This window comes from Xenopus tropicalis, chromosome 2 (genome assembly GCF_000004195.4).
Source record: "Xenopus tropicalis strain Nigerian chromosome 2, UCB_Xtro_10.0, whole genome shotgun sequence".
Lineage (NCBI taxonomy): Eukaryota > Metazoa > Chordata > Amphibia > Anura > Pipidae > Xenopus > Xenopus tropicalis.
In genome coordinates, this window is record NC_030678.2 from 179221139 (window position 1) to 179249099 (window position 27961).

At 48.9% G+C, this 27961-nt stretch overlaps 3 protein-coding genes and 1 long non-coding RNA gene across 4 annotated transcripts; 1 reads left to right on the top strand and 3 right to left on the bottom strand.

The window, feature by feature from the left end:
* Nucleotides 1–153: 153 nt before the first annotated feature.
* trim39l.3 (tripartite motif containing 39 like gene 3) lies at nucleotides 154–27793 on the bottom strand. Its single transcript, XM_031897438.1, has 3 exons — nucleotides 27524–27793; nucleotides 27472–27474; nucleotides 154–2292 (listed from the first exon to the last, which is right to left on the bottom strand). Exon 3 carries the CDS (start codon nucleotides 2272–2274, stop codon nucleotides 661–663), a length of 1614 nt encoding a protein of 537 aa, XP_031753298.1. The 5' UTR covers nucleotides 2275–2292; nucleotides 27472–27474; nucleotides 27524–27793; the 3' UTR covers nucleotides 154–660.
* LOC116408936 lies at nucleotides 308–18752 on the top strand. Its single transcript, XR_004221446.1, has 2 exons — nucleotides 308–347; nucleotides 18349–18752. It is a non-coding gene; the product is annotated as an uncharacterized LOC116408936 (long non-coding RNA).
* On the bottom strand, nucleotides 15468–17079 carry LOC113465273 (uncharacterized). Its single transcript, NM_001366742.1, is given in 2 exon segments — nucleotides 15468–15534; nucleotides 15536–17079. Coding segments are annotated over 2 exon segments (1545 nt in total). The 5' UTR covers nucleotides 17078–17079; the 3' UTR covers nucleotides 15468–15531.
* On the bottom strand, nucleotides 23158–27883 carry trim39l.1 (tripartite motif containing 39 like gene 1). Its single transcript, XM_031897437.1, has 2 exons — nucleotides 27861–27883; nucleotides 23158–25268 (listed from the first exon to the last, which is right to left on the bottom strand). The coding sequence occupies exon 2, from the start codon at nucleotides 25245–25247 to the stop codon at nucleotides 23631–23633; it is 1617 nt and encodes a 538-aa protein (XP_031753297.1). The 5' UTR covers nucleotides 25248–25268; nucleotides 27861–27883; the 3' UTR covers nucleotides 23158–23630.
* Between the last annotated feature and the right edge of the window lie 78 nt (nucleotides 27884–27961).

A 27961-nucleotide genomic window follows, 5' to 3' on the forward strand; every position in this document is an offset into this window, starting at 1 on the left:
TCTATGTATAAGGGACCTGCTAATGTACAGAAATATGTTGTTGTTTATAAATAGGCACCAATAGTAATGCAGGTGCTCTACATAAGGAGAATAAATTGGGAACCCCCTCCCACCAGGGGGCGCCAGCAGACTCCAGAAAATGACACTTTTACCTTTTTTTGTTGCAAAAAAAACTCTTTATTGCAGTGAACGGCAAATAATGCGCCGACAGGTTAAGTGGAAATTGAGCAATAAAATCAACATTTAAGTATAAATTAACCCAAAACTGCTCATCTTTCTTTGCTTCCCTAGGGCACCCCAGAATGGGGCAGTTTTCTGCTGATAGCAGCACCGGCCTGGGGTATCAGGTAAGTAAATACAGTCATGGGGGGGGAGGGGCCAATATTTGCCCCAGTGATTGTGACTTATGTAAGGGAATGTATATATAATATATATGTGCTGGGGAATAACATGGTAATCAAATGAAAGAAATGCCCCCTGCCACCTCCTATTGCCTCCAATAAAGAACCCCAGATGGACAGAGCCAGCTGCTTCCTACTGAAGGCAATGGCGGGGGCAGTTGGGCAGTTTTTCAGAGGGCGGAGCCACATCTGTACCAATGGATTGTCACACACAGAGGATGGGAATGACTGATGTTCCTGGTACTTTCAGTGGGGCAGTTTATTGATTAATGGTCACACTGCCCTCCCTTACCCAGAATGCAGCATGGAGGGGCTCCGTGAATTTGGCGGTGAAGGTGTGTAAGTGCCTGATTGGCTCACTCAGATCATAGAAGGACAGGCGACCGGCCTCATAGTCCAGGAACACTCGGATTTGCCTGATTGGCTGAGATCTGTTGGGGGGGCAAGATAAACTGGTTTCTTCTCCACTATGTACCACAGAAGCTGAACATTCATATCTGCTCCGACAAATGTAATTCCTGTGACTCAGCACCCAGGACTTGTTATTATTCCCAATATGGGACTTATTACCCCCCCTCTCTATACTGGGATAGGCCACGCCCACCCGGCAGTTCCCTGATTCACTACAATCTACATCCCAGTAATGTCGCCCCGAGGGGAAACTCCTGGTGCTTAGTACCTGGGGGTGATCCCTAAAGCTTTCTGACGTCTGATAACTGCCCTCCCTACCCACCGAGTACTGAGCTTTCTTACTGTTCTCTGTAATTTCTAGATCTCTATGCACAGAGTTCCCATCCAGCAGCAGGAATGGGTTCTCCCGGGGGCAGTAGCCTCTCTTTATCTCACTCACTTGCCCCTCTAAGCTCTGGATCATTATCTCTGAGAGCCGAACCACATCCAGATCCTGTACAGCCGGGACTTTTATATCCTCTCTCTTTCTGCCCCCAGTACCTGCCCCCTCAGCCCCACAGAAGGCAAGGGATTCCTGTTCCTGTAGGACAGTGAGTGGAGCTGCCATGTTGCGCAGCCCCTCAATGTGCCGGATCTTCCTGGACAGCTCGTCCCTCTTTATTTCCAGCTGTTGGATCAGCTCAGTGAGTGGGAGTGAGAGCTCCTCTTTCTGCCTGGAGATGTCACTCAGGAGTCGCTTCTCTAGGGCTTCCAGCTCTTCCCTGATGCCCCTACACAGGGCAATGACTCTCTCTGTCTCAGCGGCTGCCGCTTCTGCCCCTTCCCTCCTGCGCTCCTGCAGCCTCTGGATTTGCCCCTCAGTCTCCTCTCTCTCTGGGCTCAGATTCTCCAGAACTTTCCTCAGTGTCTCCTTCTTCTTCTCAGAGGCCTCACTCAGCAGCTCCACCCTGTGGCCCCGGTGCCCCCCAATCTGACAGCAGTGGGCACAGACACAGGCCGAGTCCTGGGGGCAGTAGTAAGTCAGGAGTTCATCATGTCGGGGGCATTTCCTCTCCCCAAAAGAGCGGGTGGGGGCAGTTAGGATGTGCTTCTCTGACTGGCTGTGCCCCAGCAGGTGGGTATCACACAGAGAGGCCTCACAATGCAGACAGGATTTAGCGGCAGGTACAGGGGAATGGACACAGTAAGTGCAGAGGGTCCCGCTCTCCCCCGGCTCGGGGGCAATAGTGAGGAGTCGCGCTGCTATGTTACCCAGAGTTCTGTTCCTGGGCAGGGCGGGGCGCTCCGGATACTCCTCTCTGCATTCAGGGCAGGAATAAGCCCCAGAGCCCCCCTGGGAGTCCCATGCTGCCCCAATGCAGCCCCGGCAGAAGTTGTGCCCACAGGGCAGGGTGACTGGGTCGGTATAAAGGATCAGGCAGATGGAGCAGCTCAGCTCCTCTCTCAGACCTGCAGCCGCCATCGCTGGAACCAGGAACAGGAATCGAAACTCCCGTTTGTCTGAGAAACCCGCCCCTTGTTCCCTAGCCCCGCCCCCTGGGCTGTTGTTTCATATTTCCCTTTCATTAACCCCTTTGGTCCCAGCATGCAGTTACCCCATAGGAATGTGCTGATACCCAGCCGGGGGAAGGGAACAGATTTCCCTTTAGTTCCTACTAAATATATTTCCTGTATATATATATATATATATATAACCCTATCCACACCGCTTCTGGCACTTTTGACAGTGTTACACTCCCCGAGTGGCGCTTACCTGAGGGCTCGGGACAAACCTGAATCACTCGGCAGTGGTATTGGGAGAGACTGGGTACCTGGTACTTATTAGCGCAGCGCCACCTAGTGGGATCCGGGAGTGCATCTACGGGGGCCCCACTAGGAACAATAATAGTGCACACACAGTACTTGATAAACGGAATAACTTTTATCTGAAATAAAGGGGAAACTAATACACATACCACTCCTAACAAAGGGGCAACAAGGGCCTTACTAACTGCCCCTGCCAGGGCAAGCTGTCTCACTACCTGTAAAGGCAGGCCAAGCCAGGCCCTCGCAAACTCTCTTGGATCTTGGGACATAAAGCAGGGCCAGAGCCAGGCCAATGGGTAATAGGGACCAAAGCAGCATCTCTCCAGGCCTCAACGGTCTCTTCACCCGGGGGAGTAGGTTCCATACCCCTTGTGCAGGTATGGTAGGTTCTATGCCAATGTATGCCAGCTGTCTCAAATTCTCACCGACTTGGGCCAAGACTTCCACCAGCTGAGCTGCCTCAACAACATCACTTAGAGGTCGGCTCCTCCCACAGAGTTCAAACTTTCCCATGATGCAGTGCATTTCCGCTTTGTCTCAGGCTCGCTGGGCTGTGAGCAGCAGCGGGTATCTGGGGGTGCCACTGCACAGGGGGTTGGGATTCTCCAGATCGCCCCCCACTTCATCCTCACTGTCACTAAGTTCCTTCTCCTCAGGGACATCCGGCAGGACAATTTGCCAGTAACCATGGTCTCCCTACACCACGTGCACACGTTTCTCTGTTAATCTCACCTGGACTATCCACAAGCACATTTAAGAGGATGCCATCTGGGTCTCGTCGCGAAGCTACCACTCTAGGCCTATAAATAGGTCCATCTGCATCTAGGATCTTGTAAATAAATTCCTCTTTTGCACTTGGTATCATAGGGCCCACTACAGCAGTCTTTTTTGGGTTTAGGCCCAAACTCTTGCACCAGTCCAGAACACTCCGGGGACTCTCAGTAGATGCCGCCATCTTGTGTCACTTTCTGTGCAACCAGGTCCCAGCCATATCTCAGCAGTGCCTCCAAAATGTAACCCTATCCTCACCGCTTCTGGCACTGACAGGGTTACACTCCCTGAGTGGCGCTTACCTGATGGCACTGACAGGGTTACACTCCCCGAGTGGCGCTTACCTGATGGCACTGGCAGGGTTACACTCCCCGAGTGGCGCTTACCTGATGGCACTGACAGGGTTACACTCCCCGAGTGGCGCTTACCTGATGGCACTGACAGGGTTACACTCCCCGAGTGGCGCTTACCTGATGGCACTGACAGGGTTACACTCCCCGAGTGGCGCTTACCTGATGGCACTGGCAGGGTTACACTCCCCGAGTGGCGCTTACCTGATGGCACTGACAGTGTTACACTCCCCGAGTGGTGCTTACCTGATGGCACTGACAGTGTTACACTCCCCGAGTGGCGCTTACCTGATGGCACTGACAGTGTTACACTCCCCGAGTGGCGCTTACCTGATGGCACTGACAGTGTTACACTCCCCGAGTGGCGCTTACCTGATGGCACTGACAGGGTTACACTCCCCGAGTGGCGCTTACCTGATGGCACTGACAGGGTTACACTCCCCGAGTGGCGCTTACCTGATGGCACTGACAGGGTTACACTCCTCGAGTGGCACTTACCTGATGGCACTGCCTCCAAACTGTAACCCTATCCTCACCACTTCTGGCACTGACAGGGTTACACTCCCCGAGTGGCGCTTACCTGATGGCACTGACAGGGTTACACTCCCCGAGTGGCGCTTACCTGAGGGCACTGACAATGTTACACTCCCCGAGTGGCGCTTACCTGAGGGCACTGACAATGTTACACTCCCCGAGTGGCGCTTACCTGAGGGCACTGACAATGTTACACTCCCCGAGTGGCGCTTACCTGAGGGCACTGACAATATTACACTCCCCGAGTGGCGCTTACCTGAGGGCACTGACAATGTTACACTCCCCGAGTGGCGCTTACCTGATGGCACTGACAGTGTTACACTCCCCGAGTGGCGCTTACCTGATGGCACTGACAGGGTTACACTCCCCGAGTGGTGCTTACCTGATGGCACTGACAGAGTTACACTCCCCGAGTGGCGCTTACCTGATGGCACTGACAGGGTTACACTCCCCGAGTGGCGCTTACCTGATGGCACTGACAGAGTTACACTCCCCGAGTGGTGCTTACCTGAGGGCACTGACAGGGTTACACTCCCCGAGTGGTGCTTACCTGAGGGCACTGACAGTGTTACACTCCCCGAGTGGTGCTTACCTGAGGGCACTGACAGTGTTACACTCCCCGAGTGGCGCTTACCTGAGGGCACTGACAGGGTTACACTCCCCGAGTGGCGCTTACCTGATGGCACTGACAGGGTTACACTCCCCGAGTGGCGCTTACCTGATGGCACTGACAGGGTTACACTCCCCGAGTGGCACTTACCTGAGGGCACTGACAGGGTTACACTCCCCGAGTGGCGCTTACCTGAGGGCACTGACAGTGTTACACTCCCCGAGTGGTGCTTACCTGAGGGCACTGACAGAGTTACACTCCCCGAGTGGCGCTTACCTGATGGCACTGACAGGGTTACACTCCCCAAGTGGCGCTTACCTGATGGCACTGACAGGGTTACACTCCCCGAGTGGCGCTTACCTGATGGCACTGACAGTGTTACACTCCCCGAGTGGCGCTTACCTGATGGCACTGACAGTGTTACACTCCCCGAGTGGCGCTTACCTGATGGCACTGACAGGGTTACACTCCCCGAGTGGTGCTTACCTGATGGCACTGACAGGGTTACACTCCCCGAGTGGTGCTTACCTGATGGCACTGACAGGGTTACACTCCCCGAGTGGCACTTACCTGATGGCACTGACAGGGTTACACTCCCCGAGTGGCGCTTACCTGATGGCACTGACAGGGTTACACTCCCCAAGTGGCACTTACCTGATGGCACTGACAGGGTTACACTCCCTGAGTGGTGCTTACCTGATGGCACTGACAGGGTTACACTCCCCGAGTGGCACTTACCTGATGGCACTGACAGGGTTACACTCCCCGAGTGGCGCTTACCTGATGGCACTGACAGGGTTACACTCCCTGAGTGGTGCTTACCTGATGGCACTGACAGGGTTACACTCCCCGAGTGGCACTTACCTGATGGCACTGACAGGGTTACACTCCCCGAGTGGCGCTTACCTGATGGCTCGGGACAAACCTGTATCGCTCGGCAGTGGTATTGGGAGAGATGGGGTACCTGGTACTTATTAGCGCAGCGCCCCCTAGATCCGGGAGTGCACCTACGGGGGCCCCACTAGGAACAATAACAATGCACACACAGTACTTGATGTATGTATAACTTTATTTATAAAGCGCCACAAGGACACGCAGCGCTGTACTTACAATATACACAATTACACACAGGGAGGACAAGTGATATAATAAATACAATAAATATATATAAATACACAGGGAATAAGTGCCATGGGGTATGAGACACAGTAGGAAGGAGGTCCCTGCCCCGTAGAGCTTACAATCTAAGTAATAAATAATTGATAAATGATTAAACTTTTATCTGAAGTAAAAGGGGAAGCTAATACACATAATACTCCTAACAAAGGGGCAATAAGGGCCTTACTAACTGCCCCTGCCAGCGCCAGCTGTCTCACTAACTGTGTAAAGTCCTTTAGCTCAGCCCAAAGGGAACAGTCTATATACTGTAACTCTCCCAGCGCTCCTTTATTACTGTCACTCCAGGGAACTCTGTGGAGGCTTCACACAGAACCTTCAGGTGAGTCCGGCACCTACAGACGTGCAGCTCCCTGAGCTCCGGAACTTTCTCTCTCTTCCCCCTGACTCCCTCTGCCAGGCTTTCCAGCTTCCTTTTCCTGTTGGTGGCTCCCAGGCTGCTTTGCAACTTCCTGCAGCCCTGAGCTTGCTGTTCCGCTGGTTGCTAGGCAGCAGCTCACAAGAGACAGACACAAGTGCAGGGAGCCAGCACTACTGCCCTACATATATATAGTTCCATTTGCAGCATCAGGCAGGACCCAGAGATCTAATGTTTCTCTGCGAATGTGTCCGGCGCTGATAGAACAGAACGGATCGGCCCGGCAGAATTCTCAGGGAATGGGGGGGCACATCAGTGTCAATGTGGGGCTGAAATATAAAAGTATTGTAACACTTGTTTGGCTTAATAGGGGTATATTACCAGGCTAGTTGGGCACTTAGAGCATGGGTTACATTCAACCCCCTTTCCCAGGAATGGGCCTCCGCTATATGGGAGCTATGTCAGGCTAGATGACGTAGTTGAACTACAACTCACACTGGTGTTGTGCAATATAATAAGTGACTGGACGCCAGGAGCTCTTGCAGTTAACTGAATGATACTTTATTTGGACAAGGCACATATGGAATAGTGCAGCAGGGTATATACTCACAGTCACAGCAGTATAGAACTTGGTCACAGAGAACACAGCAGAAGTGACACTTAAGGATACAGTATAGCCCACTTGGAGGATATGCAGAGTATTAGCTGTATGCCAGGAATGGATGCCCTTTACTGGAACGGATCCCCTCCAGCCAACTATGATTCAGGGTAAGGAACTGCCTGAAACCTACGTCTTAACTGTGGTCCCTACAGCAAGGCATACAGAGCCTGGGTTAGACTAAACCCTTACAGTCTCCTTTGTTGGGGCGAGTGCTGCCCTTACTAAATAAGCTATCTATGCTCACCCCTCCTAGAGGGTGCTATTACATATAACTGACTGTGCTGGCTTGTTCTCATTCACGGGGCCCTGTCCCCGACTTACAAATCAGCAGTTCTCTTTACTGGGGCCTAATTGCCTCAGGCTCAGTGACATGCAGCCTCAGGACAACATCAGCCAAAGAGGAAGACACTTCCTTGTGCCAGACACTATATAGTCTGCACAAGGGGAGTGGTCAACCTGGGCTAAACCTATAGGGGTAGCCTAATACTGTAATCTGAGTGTAGAGGGCTCTACCCTATTACAACACAGATAACATAAAGGTAGGGGATAACACCATAGGGCACTTAACCCTATGGGTCCCTACATTCACCCGGGGGAAGAATCCATTCCGACCCGGCAATGGTAAACAACCTTAAGTACACATTTCAAGCAAAAACAGTAGTGCATTGAGTTAGTGCAAAAATACAGTACCCTTACATCCGTTTCTGATACCCTCTCCTGAGGAGTATCTGGTACACTGGATAGCTGTAATAGAAATTTTAAGGCACAGAAAATTTTAACTGTTTCGTTACTAGTTACGTTTCTGTAAACCATTTACAATACATGAGTGTCACTATGGATCACTCAGGCACTTACTTATAAAGATCCTTGAGATACCTTCTGGCTCTGCAACAGAGGTATAACAGGCACAATACTTAGAAATCTTGAGTCACCTTCCTGCCCCTAAACAGGGGTGCTCAGGTACACACTTAGGTATCCTAGATATACCACCTGTAACCTGCAACAGGAGTATAACAGGTACACTTACACATGGAAACGATCCTGCCTTCATTCAGGTGTTCCAGGCTCAAGCTTAAAGAGAAAAAGATTAGTGCAAACAATAGTTAACTCTTTAGACATTTATGGCCCCACCCAAGCCAACTTTATTAGTCCATTGCTTCCCACCCTAGCCCAGTGTTCATGAATCTTCCATCATGCACTTCGTAGGTGTGGATTACTGCAATGGGTCCTCCCTGTGAGGTTGAGGTAGAAGTTGTAGTGAGGTGGGGGCTCAGTAGTCCTTTTAGAGCCAACTATGTACAACTAAAAGTTATTGTCTCAGTAGTGCCTCCCTTAGGAGGAGAACCATCTCACATACTGAACTAACTGAAGGGAGTGATCTCTGCATGCTCAAAAACGTGAGTTCAGAGTGGAGAAATTTTCCCAAATGCAAAATTTTCGGGTACTGGCCAGACGCTCAGTCCCTACAGAAATGAAATTTACAGTGCCCAGCCGGTGCCACTGTGGAATACTCACGGACGTACCCCAAATCTCTTCAGGGTCTCCTCGTAGGAAAGGTAGTAAGAAGGATGAGGCTTGTCAATCCTTCCCCCTCCGGGGAGTTGAGCATTCATGCTGAAGAACTTGTCTTCATGAAATTTGCCACAACTTTTAACGAAGTGTTTAAGGATGGTTCTCCCATACCACCACTCGTACATCATGTTTCCTACGAACTCTACATCACGGCCGCGTCTCTCGGCGTCACTGTGGAATACTCCCTCAGTGCCAATGTCTGCGCGCCTGATGATTTCTCCATACAACCATTCTTGTACCTTTTTCTCGACCTCGTCAAAAACCCACTCTGGGGCATATGGCATACAAAAACCCCAGAGTTCCATTACACGGGTATTTATCATTCTCTGTACCCTGGACACTGACCGCATCTTTGCTGGGTCTCCCCGTCCTGGCAAGACCCAAAAAGCTTGATTTAGGCCTGGCGCGGCCCCTTTAAGTGGTACAGTGGGCAATGACAAGACCGGCTCCGCTGGAGGCTGGTCAGGTACTGGTGGTGTAGGCATTGGTGTGGGTGATGGTTTATCTACCCAAATTGTAGTGGTCCCATCAGTGGCCCAATCTGTAGGCTCCTCTGAAGGACTCTCTGTGGGTGGAGAGGAAGGCTTGTTGGCTACAGCCCGTACTCTACCCCTCCCCCTAGCAACAACCTTACGATCCAGCATTACTGGAGGCTCCTCCCCCGAGCTGGTTCCACGAGGGCTATCCTTAACACCTCCCATGGGTGGAGAAATAGGCTCCTCTTTTATGGCCTTGGCAGAAAGAACACTACGTGCTGGTGAGGATGCTGGTGTGAAAGGCTCCGCCTCCGCGGAGAGATCTGACTGCACAGACAGTTTGCTTATCCCCAATATCATGGGGCCAGGCAGTGGGCGACCCCTAGGGGGCCTTGTTTCCTGGTATGGGCCAATCCAGCAGCCATAATAACATAAACTGCAGTGGCTCTGGAAATTCTTTGCCTCCTCTATGAGGGTAGTGCCACACCTGCCACAGAATGGTACAGTCACCCTTTCTCCCTCACCATTTAATCTCTCCCCAAATGTACCCACCCATACGTAGCGGGCACCTGCGTCTATCACTGGGGGGTCTCTGAGGGTGAAAGCTTTTGTTTTGTCCTCATCAAGAACCTCCCAGCCATCCCAGCCTTTATCTGCCATTTCTGGGGTAGACGTTGGGTAAAAATTAAGCACAATTAACCTGGCCGCAGCCGCTGACTCAGGTAATACTGGCACAAATAGAACAACCACCCGCTCCAAAGAGAGCCGCCCCACTATGTGGCTTGGCTGGGCGCGGTGGCAATTAGTGTCTTTAATGCTCAGCCGCAGCCGCGGTCTGAGCTGAAAATTTGCACAAAAAGGTTATGCTGGGGTACCCCCGTATGATCCCTCGCAGCCGCGTAGGGCGGTGTAGTACCCAAAATTCGGCACAAAATATTTATGGCCGGCCGCACTGTTTAGGCCGCCCCACTATGTGGCTTGGCTTGTGCGGTAATTTACAAACAGTCCCCCTCCTTGGAGAATCTTACCCGCAGCCGCGGTATGAATGGAGAGTGAGGCACTGTTGCTGAGTTGCGCAGCCGCGCTGGTACTCAGTATCGCTTTGTGAAGAGGTAGCCCTTGTCCCTAATGCAGCCGCAAGAGGTCTCTAGGCACAGCAGTGAGGAGCTAGCTTGCACGCGTCCGCTCTCTACAAAGTCTCTTCACAAAATGGCGGCGGTGACGTGCGTCCGGGAGCCGCACTTTGAGATTTCGCGTCTAGACTAATCTTCACGCGAGACTCCCCCTTCGCGCCAAATACCTCCCGCGTCACTCAGAAAGTGCGCGAAACAGCAGAGGGTGATTGACAGCGTAGGGCAACCAATGGGAAACGGTCTAAGAGCTCCAAAAGAACCGAACCCACGGCCAATTACAATTTAGATTTGTCAATGCAGGCTAGCCTTTTTGCCTGTCAGCGAATTTAGAAGCACAATTTACACACAGTGTTTTCTAGCCCCACGTTGGGCGCCAAAATGTAACACTTGTTTGGCTTAATAGGGGTATATTACCAGGCTAGTTGGGCACTTAGAGCATGGGTTACATTCAACCCCCTTTCCCAGGAATGGGCCTCCGCTATATGGGAGCTATGTCAGGCTAGATGACGTAGTTGAACTACAACTCACACTGGTGTTGTGCAATATAATAAGTGACTGGACGCCAGGAGCTCTTGCAGTTAACTGAATGATACTTTATTTGGACAAGGCACATATAGAATAGTGCATCAGGGTATATACTCACAGTCACAGCAGTATAGAACTTGGTCACAGAGAACACAGCAGAAGTGACACTCAAGGTAACAGTATAGCCCACTTGGAGGATATGCAGAGTATTAGCTGTATGCCAGGAATGGGTGCCCTTTACTGGAACGGATCCCCTCCAGCCAACTATGGTTCAGGGTAAGGAACTGCCTGAATCCTGCGTCTTAACTGTGGTCCCTACAGCAAGGCATACAGAGCCTGGGTTAGACTAAACCCTTACAGTCTCCTTTGGTGGGGCTAGTGCTGCCCTTACTAAATAAGCTATCTATGCTCACCACTCCTAGAGGGTGCTATTACATATGACTGACTGTGCTGGCTTTATCTCATTCACGGGGCCCTGTCCCCGACTTACAAATCAGCAGTTCTCTTTACTGGGGCCTAATTGCCTCAGGCTCAGTGACATGCAGCCTCAGGACAACATCAGCCAAAGAGGAAGACACTTCCTTGTGCCAGACACTATATAGTCTGCACAAGGGGAGTGGTCAACCTGGCTAAACCTATAGGGGGTAGCCTAATACTGTAATCTGAGTGTAGAGGGCTCTACCCTATTACAACACAGATAACATAAAGGTAGGGGATAACACCATAGGGCACTTAACCCTATGGGTCCCTACAGTATTTATAACCCTTTCTATGCCGGGGGGCAGATCAGCAGATTGGGACACCTAGTTGCTAGGCAACCTGCGCTGCCACAATGGGAAACATAGAATCTATGGCATCGGGTCCTTCTATGTCGGCACAAATAAGAAACTTTGTGGGTAGAAACAATGAAACCGTCCTGTTCTCTCTCATAATCACGTTATTCCTCACTCTCCCCTCTCAGCAAGCTGTCTCTATACACACAAGAGGCGGAGTCAGCCTTTGATTGACAGGTCAAATACATTGTGGGTGTGTGCTTCCTGTGCCTTGATGATGTATCGCAGCTAACTGTCAATCATAAAACTGACCAATACCAGGCTGCACTAAGAGAGATTGCTGATTGGGGGAGAGGGAAGAGTAACGTGATTATTTCAAAAAGGGACCTGAATATTTGAAAGTGATTCTATACACAAAGTTTCTTATTTCCATAACATGAAACTTGTATTTTATTTTGTTGATGTCTTAGTTTCCCTTTAACTTTCACACCACAGTGAGTTTCAACTGACCAAATAAATTCCATTGAGCCATTGTAATTGATTTATGACTTTTGTATGACCCTAATGGCAATGGCACGAGGGGCTAATACACCTTTCACAAGGGGCTACTATACTTGGCACTAGGGGCTACTATACTTGGCACTAGGGGCTACTATACTTGGCACTAGGGGCTACTATACTTGGCACTAGGGGCTACTATACCTGGCACGAGGGGCTACTATACCTGGCACTACGGGCTACTATACCTGGCACGAGGGGCTACTATACCTGGCACTACTGGCTACTATACCTGGCACTAGGGGCTACTATACCTGTCACTACGGGCTACTATACCTGGCACTAGGGGCTACTATACCTGGCACTACGGGCTACTATACCTGGCACGAGGGGCTACTATACCTGGCACGAGGGGCTACTATACCTGTCACTACGGGCTACTATACCTGGCACGAGGGGCTACTATACCTGGCACGAAGGTCTACTATACCTGCCACGAGGGGCTACTATACCTGGCACGAGGGGCTACTATACCTGGCACGAGGGGCTACTATACCTGGTACGTGGGCTACTATACCTGGCACTAGGGGCTACTATACCTGGCACGAGGGGCTACTATACCTGGCACGAGGGGCTACTATACCTGCCATGAGGGGCTACTATACCTGGCACTAGGGGCTACTATACCTGGCACTAGGGGCTTCTATATCTGGCACTAGGGGCTACTATACCTGGCACTACGGGCTACTATACCTGGCACTAGGGGCTACTATACCTGGCACTAAGGTCTACTATACCTGACACTAGGGTTTACTATACCTGGCACGAGGGGCTACTATACCTGGCACTAAGGTCTACTATATCTGGCACTAGGGGCTACTATACCTGGCACTAGGGGCTACTATACCTGGCACTACTGGCTACTATACCTGGCACGAGGGGCTACTATACCTGGCACGAGGGGCTACTATACCTGGCACTACTGGCTACTGTACCTGGCACTAGGGGCTACTATACCTGGCACGAGGGGCTACTATACCTGGCACGAGGGGCTACTATACCTGGCACGAGGGGCTACTATACCTGGCACGAGGGGCTACTATACCTGGCACTAGGGGCTACTATACCTGGCACTAGGGGCTACTATACCTGGCACTAGGGGCTACTATACCTGGCACACTTGCTTTACAGTCAGGATTACGGGGGGGCTGGTTATAGAATTTTAGTGCCAGGTTTGTGGGAAACTAAAAACAGATTGGGGATGTGAGAGGGTTTGACCCCCCCCCCCCAGCATGAAACAGACACATGAAACCATTGCTATAATGGACATTTCATTGGGAAAGCAAATACATGATTACTCCTAAATCCCCCCTCACTGGCCATAATTCTAAGCCCCCCATCCACCGCTCTGAGCTCCCCTAGTGGGGCCACTGCATAGTCTGGGAGCCACTGCCTCAGGGGTGGAAACTGCTGGGGAACAGACCCTGTGACTATGGGGGTCCTGGGAAAAAAGGGAACATATTTCTGGGGGGGTCTAGCTCCCTAACATTACCCCACTGGGGGAGATCCCTACTACGGTCAGTAGCAAGTGGTTTTCAGTTGATTTTAAATGATCCCTACTAGAGACTGTACCATGGCCCAATGAAATGATCAGATATCCCAGAGAATTCTGGGGCCCCGGGTATCAGCCCGCCCCCCCCCCCCCCCCCCCCCCAGGGATCATGTTGTTTCCCGACCAGGGAAGATTCCAGAAAATGACACCATTGTTTTTTCCCCCCAGAAAATATCTTTATTACAGAGATCACCAAATCATATACTTATATGAATTACAAAGATTACTATATAAAATACTAAGGTCATTGTATGTAATAATAGGGTTATTGTATGAGATACCAAGGCTATTGTATGTGATAATAAGGTCATTGTATGAGATACCGAGGCTATTGTATGTGATAATAAGGTCATTGTAGGAGATACCGAGGTGGTTATATCAGTGATTTCTTGGTCCCACTGACCCAACTGCTCCTTAGCCAGCAATATGGCAGCTCCCAGCCCTATTTGGGTTCACATCTCCAGGTACATCCCTAATTACATGTATGTGTAACCTGTGGGTATTTTTGCCTGTATTACATACACTGAGGGGCAATTGGCTCTGATGTCCCAGGCAGCCCCCATTATCCTTCCATAAAAGCCGGTTACCTGAAGGGTAGAATAATAAAATGAGCTCAGAAATGCGCTGCTGAATGTGCGTCTGTGTGTGCCCCTAGTGGCAGGAGTGGGAATAGCAGCCAACAGGAGAAAAGGAGGTTTCCTATCCCCCAATCAGTGACCAGCAAGTTGTAGGGCAGCTATTCCTCTCCCATTGCTAGTTATACCCATTAGCCACTGGGCTAGTCAGGCCGTGATGGTCAATGAAAGTTCTATACAGCAGGGATACATATAAACACATGACATATAGCCACGCAGCATGGGGGTTCTATAGGGATTCACACTAAAGGGCAAGTCTGCCCATGCCTAACAGATCCCAGTTATATATCACAGCTATAACCAGCCCCTGAGCATCCGTATTCCCCTCCCTGCAGGGGAGCAAACCCAGGGGCAGAATGGTTGGCTTTTTGCCCTTGATTTAGTACATAGGGTGGGTGATTCCTATTGGATGAATTTCTGATCCAAATCAGTTAAATTGGTCAAGGGCATCAGGGGGCCTAGGGGTGCCATAGGGTTAAACTAGATCCCTTCATCACTAGTCCCATCATGCAACTGTGTGTGGGAGCATTTTGTGGGATGATCCCGCCCCTACTGTAATGTCTGATCTCACCAAGTCACATGGTTTCTTGTTCTTCTCACAGTCAATATATTTTAAAGGGGAAATTAACCTTTAAATAAACATTTATTATATTATAGATGGGTCTATCCTAACTATCCTATGTAGCTGCTCTTCAGATTTTTTCTAACTTAGTAATTAGGCCCTCTATGCTGCCTGCCTTTCTTACAATACTTTCTGGCTGTTGGGGGTCACTGACCCAGGCAACCAAAACAGATTTGAATTTCATAATAATTCTATTTTTGTGCTTATTTTTCTTTTCAGGTCCCACTGCCCATCTTTCATTCTGACTTTACTGCTGTCTGGTTGCTAGGGTAATTAATCCATGGCACCAGATAGCTGTTGAAAGCCCCTTACTGCTCTTGTGCTTCTGCCCTTCACAAATGACCAGTCATGTGACTTACCCTGGCAGTGCTGCCCCTTGGGGCCCCATCAGCAATATCTATGGGTACAGGAACTAATGGCCTTGTCTTATCATTACTCACCTACCAGTGACTGCCCCCTATCTACCCTACGCCGGGGCTCTTACCCCTACTTACATATGGGGGCGGGGCTATAGAGGCCATGGATCCCATTCAAGGGTCGGTGTAGCCATAATTACTAAGGAGCAGGAGGCATTTTCTTTATTCAGTTATGGTCACACTGCCACGTGCTAAATAGAATGCAGCATGAAGGGGCTCAGTGAATTTGGCGGTGAAGGTGTGTAAGCGCCTGATTGGCTCACTCAGCTCATAGAAGGACAGGCGTCCGGCCTCATAGTCCAGGAACACTCGGACTTTACTTAATTGACAGGAAGAGATTGGGATTGTGTTTTTGTCATGTGTCACTGTAACTGAGCTACCCCATTTACCCACAGCCCAGGACTTGTTATTATCCCCAATAAGGGACTTATTACCCCCCCTCTCTATACTGGGATAGGCCACGCCCACCCGCCAGTACACCGAGTCACTGCAATCTACATCCCAGTAATGTCGCCCCGAGGGGAAACTCATGGTGCTTAGTACCTGAAGTTGAGTCTGAAATGTCAGTGATGTCTGGTAATTAACTTGGGAACCTCTGCTAACATTGGCTGTTTTACTGTTATTTGAAATAGATAAATCCCGGTGCACAGAGTTCCCATCCAGGAACAGGAATGGGTTCTCCCGGGGGCAGTAGCCTCTCTTTATCTCACTCACTTGCCCCTCTAAGCTCTGGATCATTATCTCTGAGAGCCGAACCACATCCAGATCCTGTACAGTCGGGACCTTTATATCCTCTCTCTTTCTGCCCCCAGTACCTGCCCCCTCAGCCCCACAGAAGGCAAGGGATTCCCGTTCCTGTAGGACAGTGAGTGGAGCTGCCATGTTGCACAGCTCCTCAATGTGCCGGATCTTCCTGGACAGCTCGTCCCTCTTTATTTCCAGCTGTTGGATCAGCTCAGTGAGTGGGAGTGAGAGCTCCTCTTTCTGCCTGGAGATGTCACTCAGGAGTCGCTTCTCTAGGGCTTCCAGCTCTTCCCTGATGCCCCTAAACAGGGCAGTGACTCTCTCTGTCTCAGCGGCTGCCTCTTCTGCCCCTTCTCTCCTGCGCTCCTGCAGCCTCTGGATTTGCCCCTCGGTCTCCTCTCTCTCTGGGCTCAGTTTCTCCAGAACTTTCCTCAGTGTCTCCTTCTTCTTCTCAGAGGCCTCACTCAGCAGCTCCACCCTGTGGCCCCGGTGCCCCCCAATCTGACAGCAGTGGGCACAGACACAGGCCGAGTCCTGGGGGCAGTAGTAAGTCAGGAGTTCATCATGTTGGGGGCATTTCCTCTCCCCAAAAGAGCGGGTGGGGGCAGTTAGGATGTGCTTCTCTGACTGGCTGTGCCCCCGCAGGTGGGTATCACACAGAGAGGCCTCACAGTGCAGACAGGATTTAGCGGCAGGTACAGGGGAATGGACACAGTAAGTGCAGAGGGTCCCGCTCTCCCCCGGCTCGGGGGCAATAGTGAGGAGTCGCGCTGCTATGTTACCCAGAGTTCTGTTCCTGGGCAGGGCGGGGCGCTCCGGATACTCCTCTCTGCATTCAGGGCAGGCATAAGCCCCAGAGCCCCCCTGGGAGTCCCATGCTGCCCCAATGCAGCCCCGGCAGAAGTTGTGCCCACAGGGCAGGGTTACTGGGTCGGTATAAAGGATCAGGCAGATGGAGCAGCTCAGCTCGTCCCTCAGATCTGCAGCCGCCATCGCTGGAACCAGGAACAGGAATCGAAACTCCCGTTTGTGTCTGAGAAACCCGCCCCTTGTTCCCTAGCCCCACCCCCTGGGCTGCTGTCTCAGGTTTCCCTTTCATTAACCCCCTTGCTCCCAGCATGCATACAGTGAGTGGGGGGGGGGGGAGGCAGGTGTGCATTAATATGGGTGTAGCCCCAGCTTGGTGAAGACTCGGGGTGCTGTAGTGATCTCGAAAGGTAGAACTTTGAACTGTAGATGAAGAGGAGACTCTGACACAGGGGAAGATGCAGATACGCGTCCCTGAGATGTAAAGAAGCCATATAATTCTGGAAAGAGAATCCAACAGCTCTTCTCTAGACACAATATCTTCTCTCAATTGTCTGAGCCAGAATCTAGAAGATCTAGCAACGCCTGAAGCTGCCGGCGCAGGTTTCCAAGAAGCCACGGCCGTGGCACAGGCACGTTTACGTATAGACTCCACCTTCCTGCCCATAGGGTTCTTTAATCCTGACCCCTCCTCTACTGGAATAAGACTCATCTTTGGCTATGGCCATAGCAACATTGGGAGTAGCCCCCCAGGATTGTCTCTCCTCCTCCTGTATAGGAAATAATAGCTTATGCCTCTTAGTAACAGAAGGAGCTTTCTCAGGGTCTTTCCACTCCCTCTTCATGAGATCCTTCATGACAAGTTGATGAAGTAGACGCCTGTGCCTCCATCCAAAGAATCCATAGTAGTTCTTAACACTTCCAGGCTAATCAGAAGGGTATCTGTAGAACATAAACCCAAGGTTTCCTCCTCCTCAAACTCCTCTGTGAGCCAAGAGTAACATAGTAAGTTGGGTTGAAAAAAGACATACATCCATCACGTTCAACCATAGTAGTCTCCCTGGGTGAACTAGAAACTTCTCTTGGATTAGCAGAATTTCTCTGGACTTTAGTAAACATCTCCTGCATAGTGGATCTGATAAAATCCTTTATCCATAATAAGATGACCAGATTTGTGGAGCAAAATCCAGGGACAGAGATAAAAATGGCGGTTAATCAGATAACGGAGCAGAGCAGATCTTTTAGGGAAAAAAGTATCACAGCCCTTCGGGACGGAGGACTTCAGCTTACAAATTGGCCAATGAGAGAGGCACTTCAGGTTTACAGCGAATGGTGGAATGTGGTGCTGCTTGTGGCTCCCTGATTGGCCAATTTGCGCAGTGATGTCTTCTGCACTGAAGGACCTCCTAAGCTGGCTGCCGATACAGGGAATTCACTGGGTTTTTTTTACCCCACAGGGACGGCAAACAGGGACAATTGCCATGGGGACAGCAGCTCTGAAACGGGGTAGATCCCGTCAAACGGGGACGAATATTAACCATAATCCATAAAGAAGATGATGGCACACTCTCAGCACTCTGCTTCTGTGCCACGAAGGTCGAACAGTCCTTACATAATCTTCTCAACACCTGCCGCCGCCATCTTGGAAGAGGGCAACCCTGGGCTGCAACAACATGCGGCAGCCAAATTAAGGACATCATCCTGTCCCCTGAATATTCTACCCCTTGGGTAGTTAATCCATGCAGTCCTCAAGTCCCCTGGGGACCTGGAATAAAATGACAAAAACCTTCTGTAGAAAAAGGAATAATATTCCTCTTGCCTACTACCTAGGACAAATAAACACAACTGTGATTTAAGGTAACGCCTACTTATAGGCGGGGTTTGTTGTATGTATTTAACTCTTTATCTTCTTGTCCTACCAATTAGGGAAACAAAAATAAATCTCAGGGTTGCTGCCATTTGGGACGCAGGGGAATCTCCAATTTTTCGAGAAAACTAAGTCAAATATTTCGGATAAAAATAAAACAAAATTTTACAAAATGATCGTGACCATTATGACCGCCCAACGTTCTCCCCTGAACGTGCATATGTAAAACGTGCCAGGGGAGGGCATCGGGGGCCAGGGGAAGAGGCAGCAGGGTCGGGTCTGGGCCGCTGGGGCTCACAAGGGCCGGGTATTTTCCCAGTCTGACCTAATGGGAAAGAAAGAGAGGGTTCCATATAGAAAAGGGGATAGAAATGTGAGCGGCTCAGGCCTGAGGAGAGTGTTTCAGGGCTCACCCCCACGTGGGATTCTGCATAATAAGGATTTGGCCTGTTCTTATATACAAGCTGAATATCACTGCATTGTTATATGTTTATTTGGCCCAACTGCTCCGATCCATTGGTTCAGCCGACAGGTTGGATGTGTGGATATAATAAAGCTCATTGCAATGTTCCCTCTGAGCTGTGCCTGAAGTGCAGGATCTGTTATCTGGAACACTTGGGGTTTTCCGCATAAGGGTCTTTCCATAATTCGGATCTCCGTACCTTAAATGTGCTAAAAATCATTTAAAACTTAAATAAACCCAAATAGGATTGTTTTGCCCCCAATATGGGTTCATGCAGCTTCAAGGACACGGCCCTGTTTTATTGTTACAGAGAAAAGGGAATCATTTAACCATGAAATAAACCCAATAGGGCTGTTCTGCCCCAATAAGGGGTAATTATATCTTAGTTGGGATCAAGTACAGGTACTGTTTTATTATTACAGAGAAAAGGGAATCATTTAACCATTAAATAAACCCAATAGGGCTGTTCTGCCCCAATAAGGGGTAATTATATCTTAGTTGGGATCAAGTACAGGTACTGTTTTATTATTACAGAGAAAAGGGAATCATTTAACCATTAAATAAACCCAATAGGGCTGTTCTGCCCCAATAAGGGGTAATTATATCTTAGTTGGGATCAAGTACAGGTACTGTTTTATTATTACAGAGAAAAGGGAATCATTTAACCATTAAATAAACCCAATAGGGCTGTTCTGCCCCAATAAGGGGTAATTATATCTTAGTTGGGATCAAGTACAGGTACTGTTTTATTATTACAGAGAAAAGGGAATCATTTAACCATTAAATAAACCCAATAGGGCTGTTCTGCCCCCAATAAGGGGTAATTATATCTTAGTTGGGATCAAGTACAGGTACTGTTTTATTATTACAGAGAAAGGGAATCATTTAACCATTAAATAAACCCAATAGGGCTGTTCTGTCCCAATAAGGGGTAATTATATCTTAGTTGGGATCAAGTACAGGTACTGTTTTATTATTACAGAGAAAAGGGAATCATTTAACCATTAAATAAACCCAATAGGGCTGTTCTGCCCCAATAAGGGGTAATTATATCTTAGTTGGGATCAAGTACAGGTACTGTTTTATTATTACAGAGAAAAGGGAATCATTTAACCATGAAATAAACCCAATAGGGCTGTTCTGCCCCCAATAAGGGGTAATTATATCTTAGTTGGGATCAAGTACAGGTACTGTTTTATTATTACAGAGAAAAGGGAATCATTTAACCATTAAATAAACCCAATAGGATTGTTCTGCCCCCAATAAGGGGTAATTATATCTTAGTTGGGATCAAGTACAGGTACTGTTTTATTATTACAGAGAAAAGGGGAATCATTTAGACTTATGGGGGATGGCATTCCTATCATTTGGAGGTTTCTGGATAACGGATCCCAAATCTGTATTGCCATTTTTTGTGCTGCGACTCTCAGGCCTGTAACTGATTACTGGGTGGAATAAATGGGGCTGAGCACAGACAATTCCCCGGCGTTATGGGCTCCTGATAACAAAGCAGTGACAACAAAGGGTGAAAGAAAGAGGCTTGAATCATTACGAACATTTCGAGTCTACGTTTAAAAATCCCGAAGTATTGTTAAAACTCGAAAAATTTGAGTTTAAGCGTTCGTTTCCATGAATCCTCCTTATTTTTTTCCCCAAACAGGAAGTGCTCCAGCAGCCATTTTAGGAGCATTGGCGCTTATTCTTGGAAAACACTAATGTGTGTAAGTTTCACTTGAAACTGGGTGAAATAGAAAACAATGAGGGGATTAACTTCCCCTTGATACTGGGTGAAAAACAATGAGGGATAGTTGGGGGGTATGACTAGGGGGGGGGGGGAGGGGGGGTTGTGGATCCCAAAGGTTTAGTAAAAATAAATAAATAGATTTCTCTTCCTATGTGAGCAGCTCTGACCAATCAGCCTCAGCACAGGAAATTACACAAGGTTTTATTTTGCCTTATTTTTGCACCCCTTTTGCGACAAAAATTTGCCAATAGTGAAATGTGGAATTTCGCAGCGAATCCATGCCAGGCTAAACATTTTGCTCATCACCAATGGCAACTTTTCAGTTGGTCTTCATTTTTATTGATACATTTTGTTACTTATCTTGCCATTCAGACTCGCTCCTATTCCCGTAACTTGCAACCCTGCAGCTACTGTAGATCAGGAGAGTTGCTGAATATGAAGCTAAATAATTCAAAATCCACAAATAATAAAAAATGAAGACCAATTGCAAATTATTTCAGAATAGCGCTCGCTACAACATACTAAAAGCGCCCATCGCACTAATGGCTGGATTACTGAGTTGCCCACGGACCCATGAACTTGGCTTCCAACCAGATGTCCCCATGTTGGACCTACCAGCTGGCATTTGATTGGCAAACAGTGTCAGACTGGCCCACAGGATACCAGGAAAACTCCCGGTGGGCCCAGGGGTCAGTGGCCCCTCCGGCTCACCCAACCATTTGTTTTGTATGCCTACAGCATGGCCATTACTCAATTCTATATGAGAAGAAACATTAGAAGTAGAGGAAAGGGTAAATAATAAGTAAAAAGAAGTAAATATGAAATGAAAGAAAGTGAGGGAACAGGGAAGGAAAGGTGGTCGAGAGAGTGGGGCTAAGGTCCAAGGTTTCTGGGGGGCCCTTGGCACCCCGTCTGACTTAAAGAGACACCGGAAATCCCCAATGTGTCCCCTAAAATAAGCATCTAAGGCAGGTGGGGAAGTCGATAAAAGTAATATATAAAGGCCAATAAGCCACCTTACAAACTAACAAGGACCCGACCTACTCCCCTTACAGTGTCGGACTGGGGCTCCAGGGCCCCACCAGAAAACAATTTTTCCTCCTTTCTTTGCCCAACCTCTTTATTCTCCAGTCCCTTTTATTTCCATGCTAGCATCTATCCTTCCATCTATCCCTCCTCTTTGTTCCCATTCAGTAATAGGGAATGACCATGGAACAGGCCAAATGGTCAGGACAAGGAGGGCCCACTGACCCTGAGCCCACCGGGAGTTTTCCTGGTATCCTGGTGGCCAGTCCGACATTGTTGCCATTTTTAAAAAAAATCATGACATTGAAACGGACTTTCATTTCCATTAATCCTCTTTATATTTCCCAAACAGAAAGTGCTCCAGCAAATTTAGGGTGTGGGAGATGCTACCGGTGGGTCCTGCTGGAACGATCTAACAAAAGGTTTGCATGCCCTGTGCCTTTCCCAAATATACACACCAAAATGAGCGTTTTCACTGCTGAATATCTCGTATACCAATTGTGGGCTACCACCTCGGGCAACTCAGGCCCATCTTGGCCAACCCTTCTGGTAAAGGACCAAACAAAGGCAGGGTAACGCTGCTTCTTTTACAGAGCAAAGTACGACATATAGGGCACAAGATGGGGGGATACAACTGTTACCCAACGTAGACAACGATTTGGCAGAATTTCCCAAGATGGCATCAATCAACCCCCCTAAAATATGGCTCCACTGAACCTGACTACTGTAGGGGACCTATAGGTCAACAATCATATTATACCACTACAGCAACTACATAATGAGAGTCAATGCCCCCTTGCTCAGTGGTTCACCTACCACAAGATAGTATCAGCCCTTGCCCTACAACCCCCTCATACCAATATTAAGGTAACTAATTCCCCAATAATGGATGCCCTGCCGATACCTACCCACAAGAGTCAGATCTATATAAGCAGTTGTACAAACAACTCTATGTTGATAGAGCTTCGTGCACTGGGGGCTCGGGAAGAGGCCCTGGGGGTGATCCTGGACAAGGAATGGGATTAGATCTTGAGTACCCCCAAATAGGTTTCTTATTCGTATAGACATAGCCCACTCCAACTATATTTGGAGCCCTCTACCATGCCCATGTTTGAGGCAATACTGCCTCATACTGCCCCCCCCCCCCCCGGGTGATTCATGAGAAAAAATACCCTGTGTGCAATGAACTAAACCCCCCAGGCAGAGCTACTCACTAGGGTATAACACTTTATTATTTGTCACATACGGACGGACATCTGTTTTGCTTTTTGTTAATTAAATAAAGCCCTTGTTTTTAAAGAAAGCTTTGTATCACCTCAAAATCTTATGCATTTGCCATCTAGGAAGTGCTGAATGGAAAGTGAAAGTAATTGACAGGTCAGATTTTATTACAATCATATATTGCAATATGTGATTGACAGCTCAGATTTAGAATCCAATGGCAGAGGCCCCTCCCCTTTCCTAGAAGATTTTCCTTTTGTCTGTAATCTTTAGAGATTCTGTATTTTTGACCAAAAACTCTACTAAATTGTTGCAGCGACAATCTAATATAGTCGGGGTTTTCACAGTGAGAATTCCTGCCAAGACTATAAAGTGGGTGCAAAGGAGACTTTGCTGCCCAAATTTGTTGGGGGGAGCTCTAGCCAATAATAGTAACACTGCCCTTCCCTACCCAGAATGCAGCATGGAGGGGCTCCGTGAATTTGGCGGAGAAGGTGTGTAAGTGCCTGATTGGCTCACTCAGCTCATAGAAGGACAGGCGTCCGGCCTCGTAGTCCAGGAACACTCGGATTTGCCTGACTGGCTGAGATCTGTCTGGGGAGCAAGATAAACTAGTTTGTTGTCCATCATGTACCACAAAAAAGAATGTCTTACATGTATATCCATAGTAGTCTTGCTGAGTATGTTTTAGCATCACCCAGGACTTGTTATTATTCCCAGTGAGGGACTGATACCCTTCTCTCTCTATACTGGGATAGGCCACCCCTACCCGCCACTGTTCTGAGTTGCTGCAATCTACATCCCAGTAATGTTGCCCTGACTGAAAACTTACAGAGCTTAACACTTGAGTATAAAAATTAAATTTCTGTGCTTTATTATAGTGACTCTGGTTTGAATTGGACCCTGAGTAGGAAGCAGATTTCCCATCAGTTGTTATTGCCAAGTCCCTATGAGCCGTGTTTGTATCCATGATTACCGGCTCATTCCCCAGCCCTTTCTTTACACTCGTTACTATATCCCCCAAGTACCTGTTTAATATGACCATGATCATAACCTCATCCACATCTCTTCCCTCGCAGAGCTTTTTATAAGTAGTCTCTCTGGCCCCATTATCTGCCCAGTCAGCGTTCCAAATATCAGCCCCTTCTGATTCCAGTTTCTTTAACAGAGAGAATGGATCTGCCATGTTGCACAGCTCCTCAATGTGCTGCATCCTCTCCGACAGATTTTCCCTCTTTATTTCCAGCTGTTGGATCAGCTCAGTGAGTGAGCGCTCCTCTTTCTGCCTGGAGATGTCACTCAGGAGTCTCTTCTCTAGGGCTTCCAGCTCTTCCCTGATGCCCCTAAACAGGGCAGTGACTCTCTCTGTCTCAGCGGCTGCCACTTCTGCCACTTCTCTCCTGCGCTCCTGCAGCCTCTGGATTTGCCCCTCGGTCTCTTTTCTCTTTATGGGCAGTTTCTTCAAAATTTGTTTTAATTGGACGTTTTTCTTCTCAAAGGCTTCTTTCAGAGGTTCCACATTGTGCCCCTTGTGATGCCCAAACCCAGCGCAGTACAGGCAGACACAGACGGCTTCCCCGTGGCAGTAATAATTCAGGAGTTCATCATGTTGGGGGCATTTCCTCTCCCCAAAAGAGCGGGTGGGGGCAGTTAGGATGTGCTTCTCTGACTGGCTGTGCCCCAGCAGGTGGGTATCACACAGAGAGGCCTCACACAGGAGACAGGATTTAGCGGCAGGTACAGGGGAATGGACACAGTAAGTGCAGAGGGTCCCGCTCTCCCCCGGCTGGGGGGCAATAGTGAGGAGTCGCGCTGCTATGTTACCCAGAGTTCTGTTCCTGGGCAGGGCAGGGCGCTCCGGATACTCCTCTCTGCATTCAGGGCAGGAATAAGCCCCAGAGCCCCCCTGGGAGTCCCATGCTGCCCCAATGCAGCCCCGGCAGAAGTTGTGCCCACAGGGCAGGGTTACTGGGTCGGTATAAAGGATCAGGCAGATGGAGCAGCTCAGCTCGTCCCTCAGATCTGCAGCCGCCATCGCTGGAACCCGGAACAGCCTCTGAAAACAGGAAAAAGAAACTAAACTGAAAGCCTTTCTTTCCCGCACAATATTGGTTGAAAGGAGACTCCAATCAATGTCAATAAAGTTTACTTATAGCTTAAAACCCCTGAGTAAATCTGCTCAGTTCTTGGGGGAAAACCTGGTGCATTTGTCTACGTGTAACCCTTTATTGTCTCCCTCAGATCAGGATCCCATTCCAGCACGGACAGGGCACCTTCCTACTGGTACTAAGCAAACCTTGGGGCCCTGATCCTTTTTGTGGGAAAATTCAAAAAACTGTTAATAGAAGGACAAGGAAACCGGAATTTACTAAGGCGCCAATAGATTTACTTCTTCCCAGTAAATTTAATCTGTTCTTTGGGCCAGTGCTCAAGAACTTCTAGATTTTCTGCTATTACATATATGCAAGTCTACGTGTAACCAAGGGAATTAGCTATTCAATACACAGGGGGGGTGCCTGACATATTGGCACTAAGGCATACACCTGAGGAGGTCACATTAGGAAATGAAATACACACAATTCTAACAGGAATGAAAGAGAAAAATGCACCCAGAATCCAAAGCAGAAGAACCCACCTACAATGGGGACACATGGGGGGCTGCCTGACTCGCTAGTGTAACCCTTTCTTGGCACACTCCCTTCGAATAGCGCCCCTTAAACCTTATGCTTTTACCTGGAAGCCTCTGTGGAATTTGGGAGAGACAGGGATACAGGGCCCCCAGCCCACCCACATTACAGGCACTTATTACTGAATAGCCCCAGAAACACGTTACGGGGTTTCTATAACCTTTATAGTGTGAGGTAAAATACATAAAACATCAGTAAATGACTTTGAACTGTGGTGAAAAACTGATAATCAGGTGACAGGAAGCTGCTCAGACTGTGCAGATCCCTCATACGGCGGCCATCTTGGGACGTACCATGTGCCCAGCAGGGCTATAAACACAAGCTATTCTGCAGGGTAGACTCAGTAAAGCTGCTGCACAACACACAGTTAGGATAGCAGAGCACATACAACATATTATAGAAGACAAATTTACTCATAGAACAAAATATCACTGGGAAGGGACCAGGCCATTTGTCAGTAATTCACTAGGGGGTTTAGGGAGAGCCCATTACAGAGATACAGTCTGGTAAATATTGCCCACGGATAAAGTCTATGATATCAAATAATAAGGTGTAACCGCTGCCAGAAATGACCTATAACCAGATTTGGACCTAACAAAAAGTAACACTACCAGGGCAAGTGTGTTGGTACAGTCCAAAGGTTCTCCTTCCTGTTATTCCTTTAGCAAAGCAGAAATATTTCAGAAACAATTTCCTGTGTTACACTGATTGGCAGATTGTTGCGGCAATGTCAGCGAGTCCTGCCCGGTTTTTGGAAGAGCTGTCAGAACCAGTAAAGTGGAAACCCTAGTGCCCCGATACTGACACTAAAAAACTACTTATAAAAATCAGAATCTACATTAAAAGTTCCCTATAGGTCATATTGATCATTTTTTGCTGATGGGGCTTCTGTAAGTAATTGTTACTCCCAACCCCGACTGTCCCTTCCCAACCCCGACTGTCCCCTTCCCAACCCCGACTGTCCCCTTCCCCACCCCGACTGTCCCCTTCCCCACCCCGACTGTCCCCTTCCCCACCCCCACTGCCCCTTCCCAACCCCGACTGTCCCCTTCCCAACCCCGACTGTCCCCTTCCCAACCCCGACTGTCCCCTTCCCAACCCCGACTGTCCCCTTCCCAACCCCGACTGTCCCCTTCCCAACTCAGACTGCCCCTTCCCAACCCAGACTGCCCCTTCCCAACCCTGACTGCCCCTTCCCAGCCCGACTGTCCCCTTCCCAACCCCGACTGCCCCTTCCCAACCCCGACTGTCCCTTTCCAACCCCGACTGCCCCTTCCCAACCCCGACTGTCCCTTTCCAACCCCGACTGCCCCTTTCCAACCCCGACTGTCCCTTTCCAACCCCAACTGCCCCTTCCCCACCTGTCAGTTGCAGTTTCTAATGCTAACAGACTCCTGCTGTGCTAATATGGCCACCCCCTCATAGAGGAACATGGGGAATCAGACAGGGAATGTTATTACATTGCATTGGGCAAATACTTTTAGAGCAAAATGATAAGTAACATGCAAAGACAATGTTAAAATAGATGTAAAAAAAGTTGAATTTTTGAGTTTTAAGGTCCATAAAACACAGCCTCTCTGGCACTAAGAGCTCCGTAGGGTGGGGGCATTACCGGGGGCATTACCTGGGGCAGCAGCAGTCTCACAGGACTTCTGTCCTCACTCCCAACCCTGATGTCTCTTCTCCCCACAAGTTCAGCTCACAAAGTTGAAATCACAGTACAAGCTCTCCAGGACTGGATTGGCTGGTGGGTGGTTGAAATTTCACTCTCCAGCCAATTAGATTTTAGCTATACCGGGACCTACAGGATACAGAGCTCCCCAACCAATCAGATTTCACATCAGGAACAGAGGAAATGGATCCGTTTTTCCTCCTATTTTGTTTTTTTAAAGTATAGAACAGAGAGAGGGGGATTGATATATGCACATTCCCTGGCCCCCTGTTTGTAAGTAAATTAGTACCTATAGAGAGACTGCAGGACCCCAGCATTGGCTCCACAGGCTTAATCCTCCCCCACTGGCGGCTTGTAGAGGAGAAGACCGCCCATTAACCAACACCCATT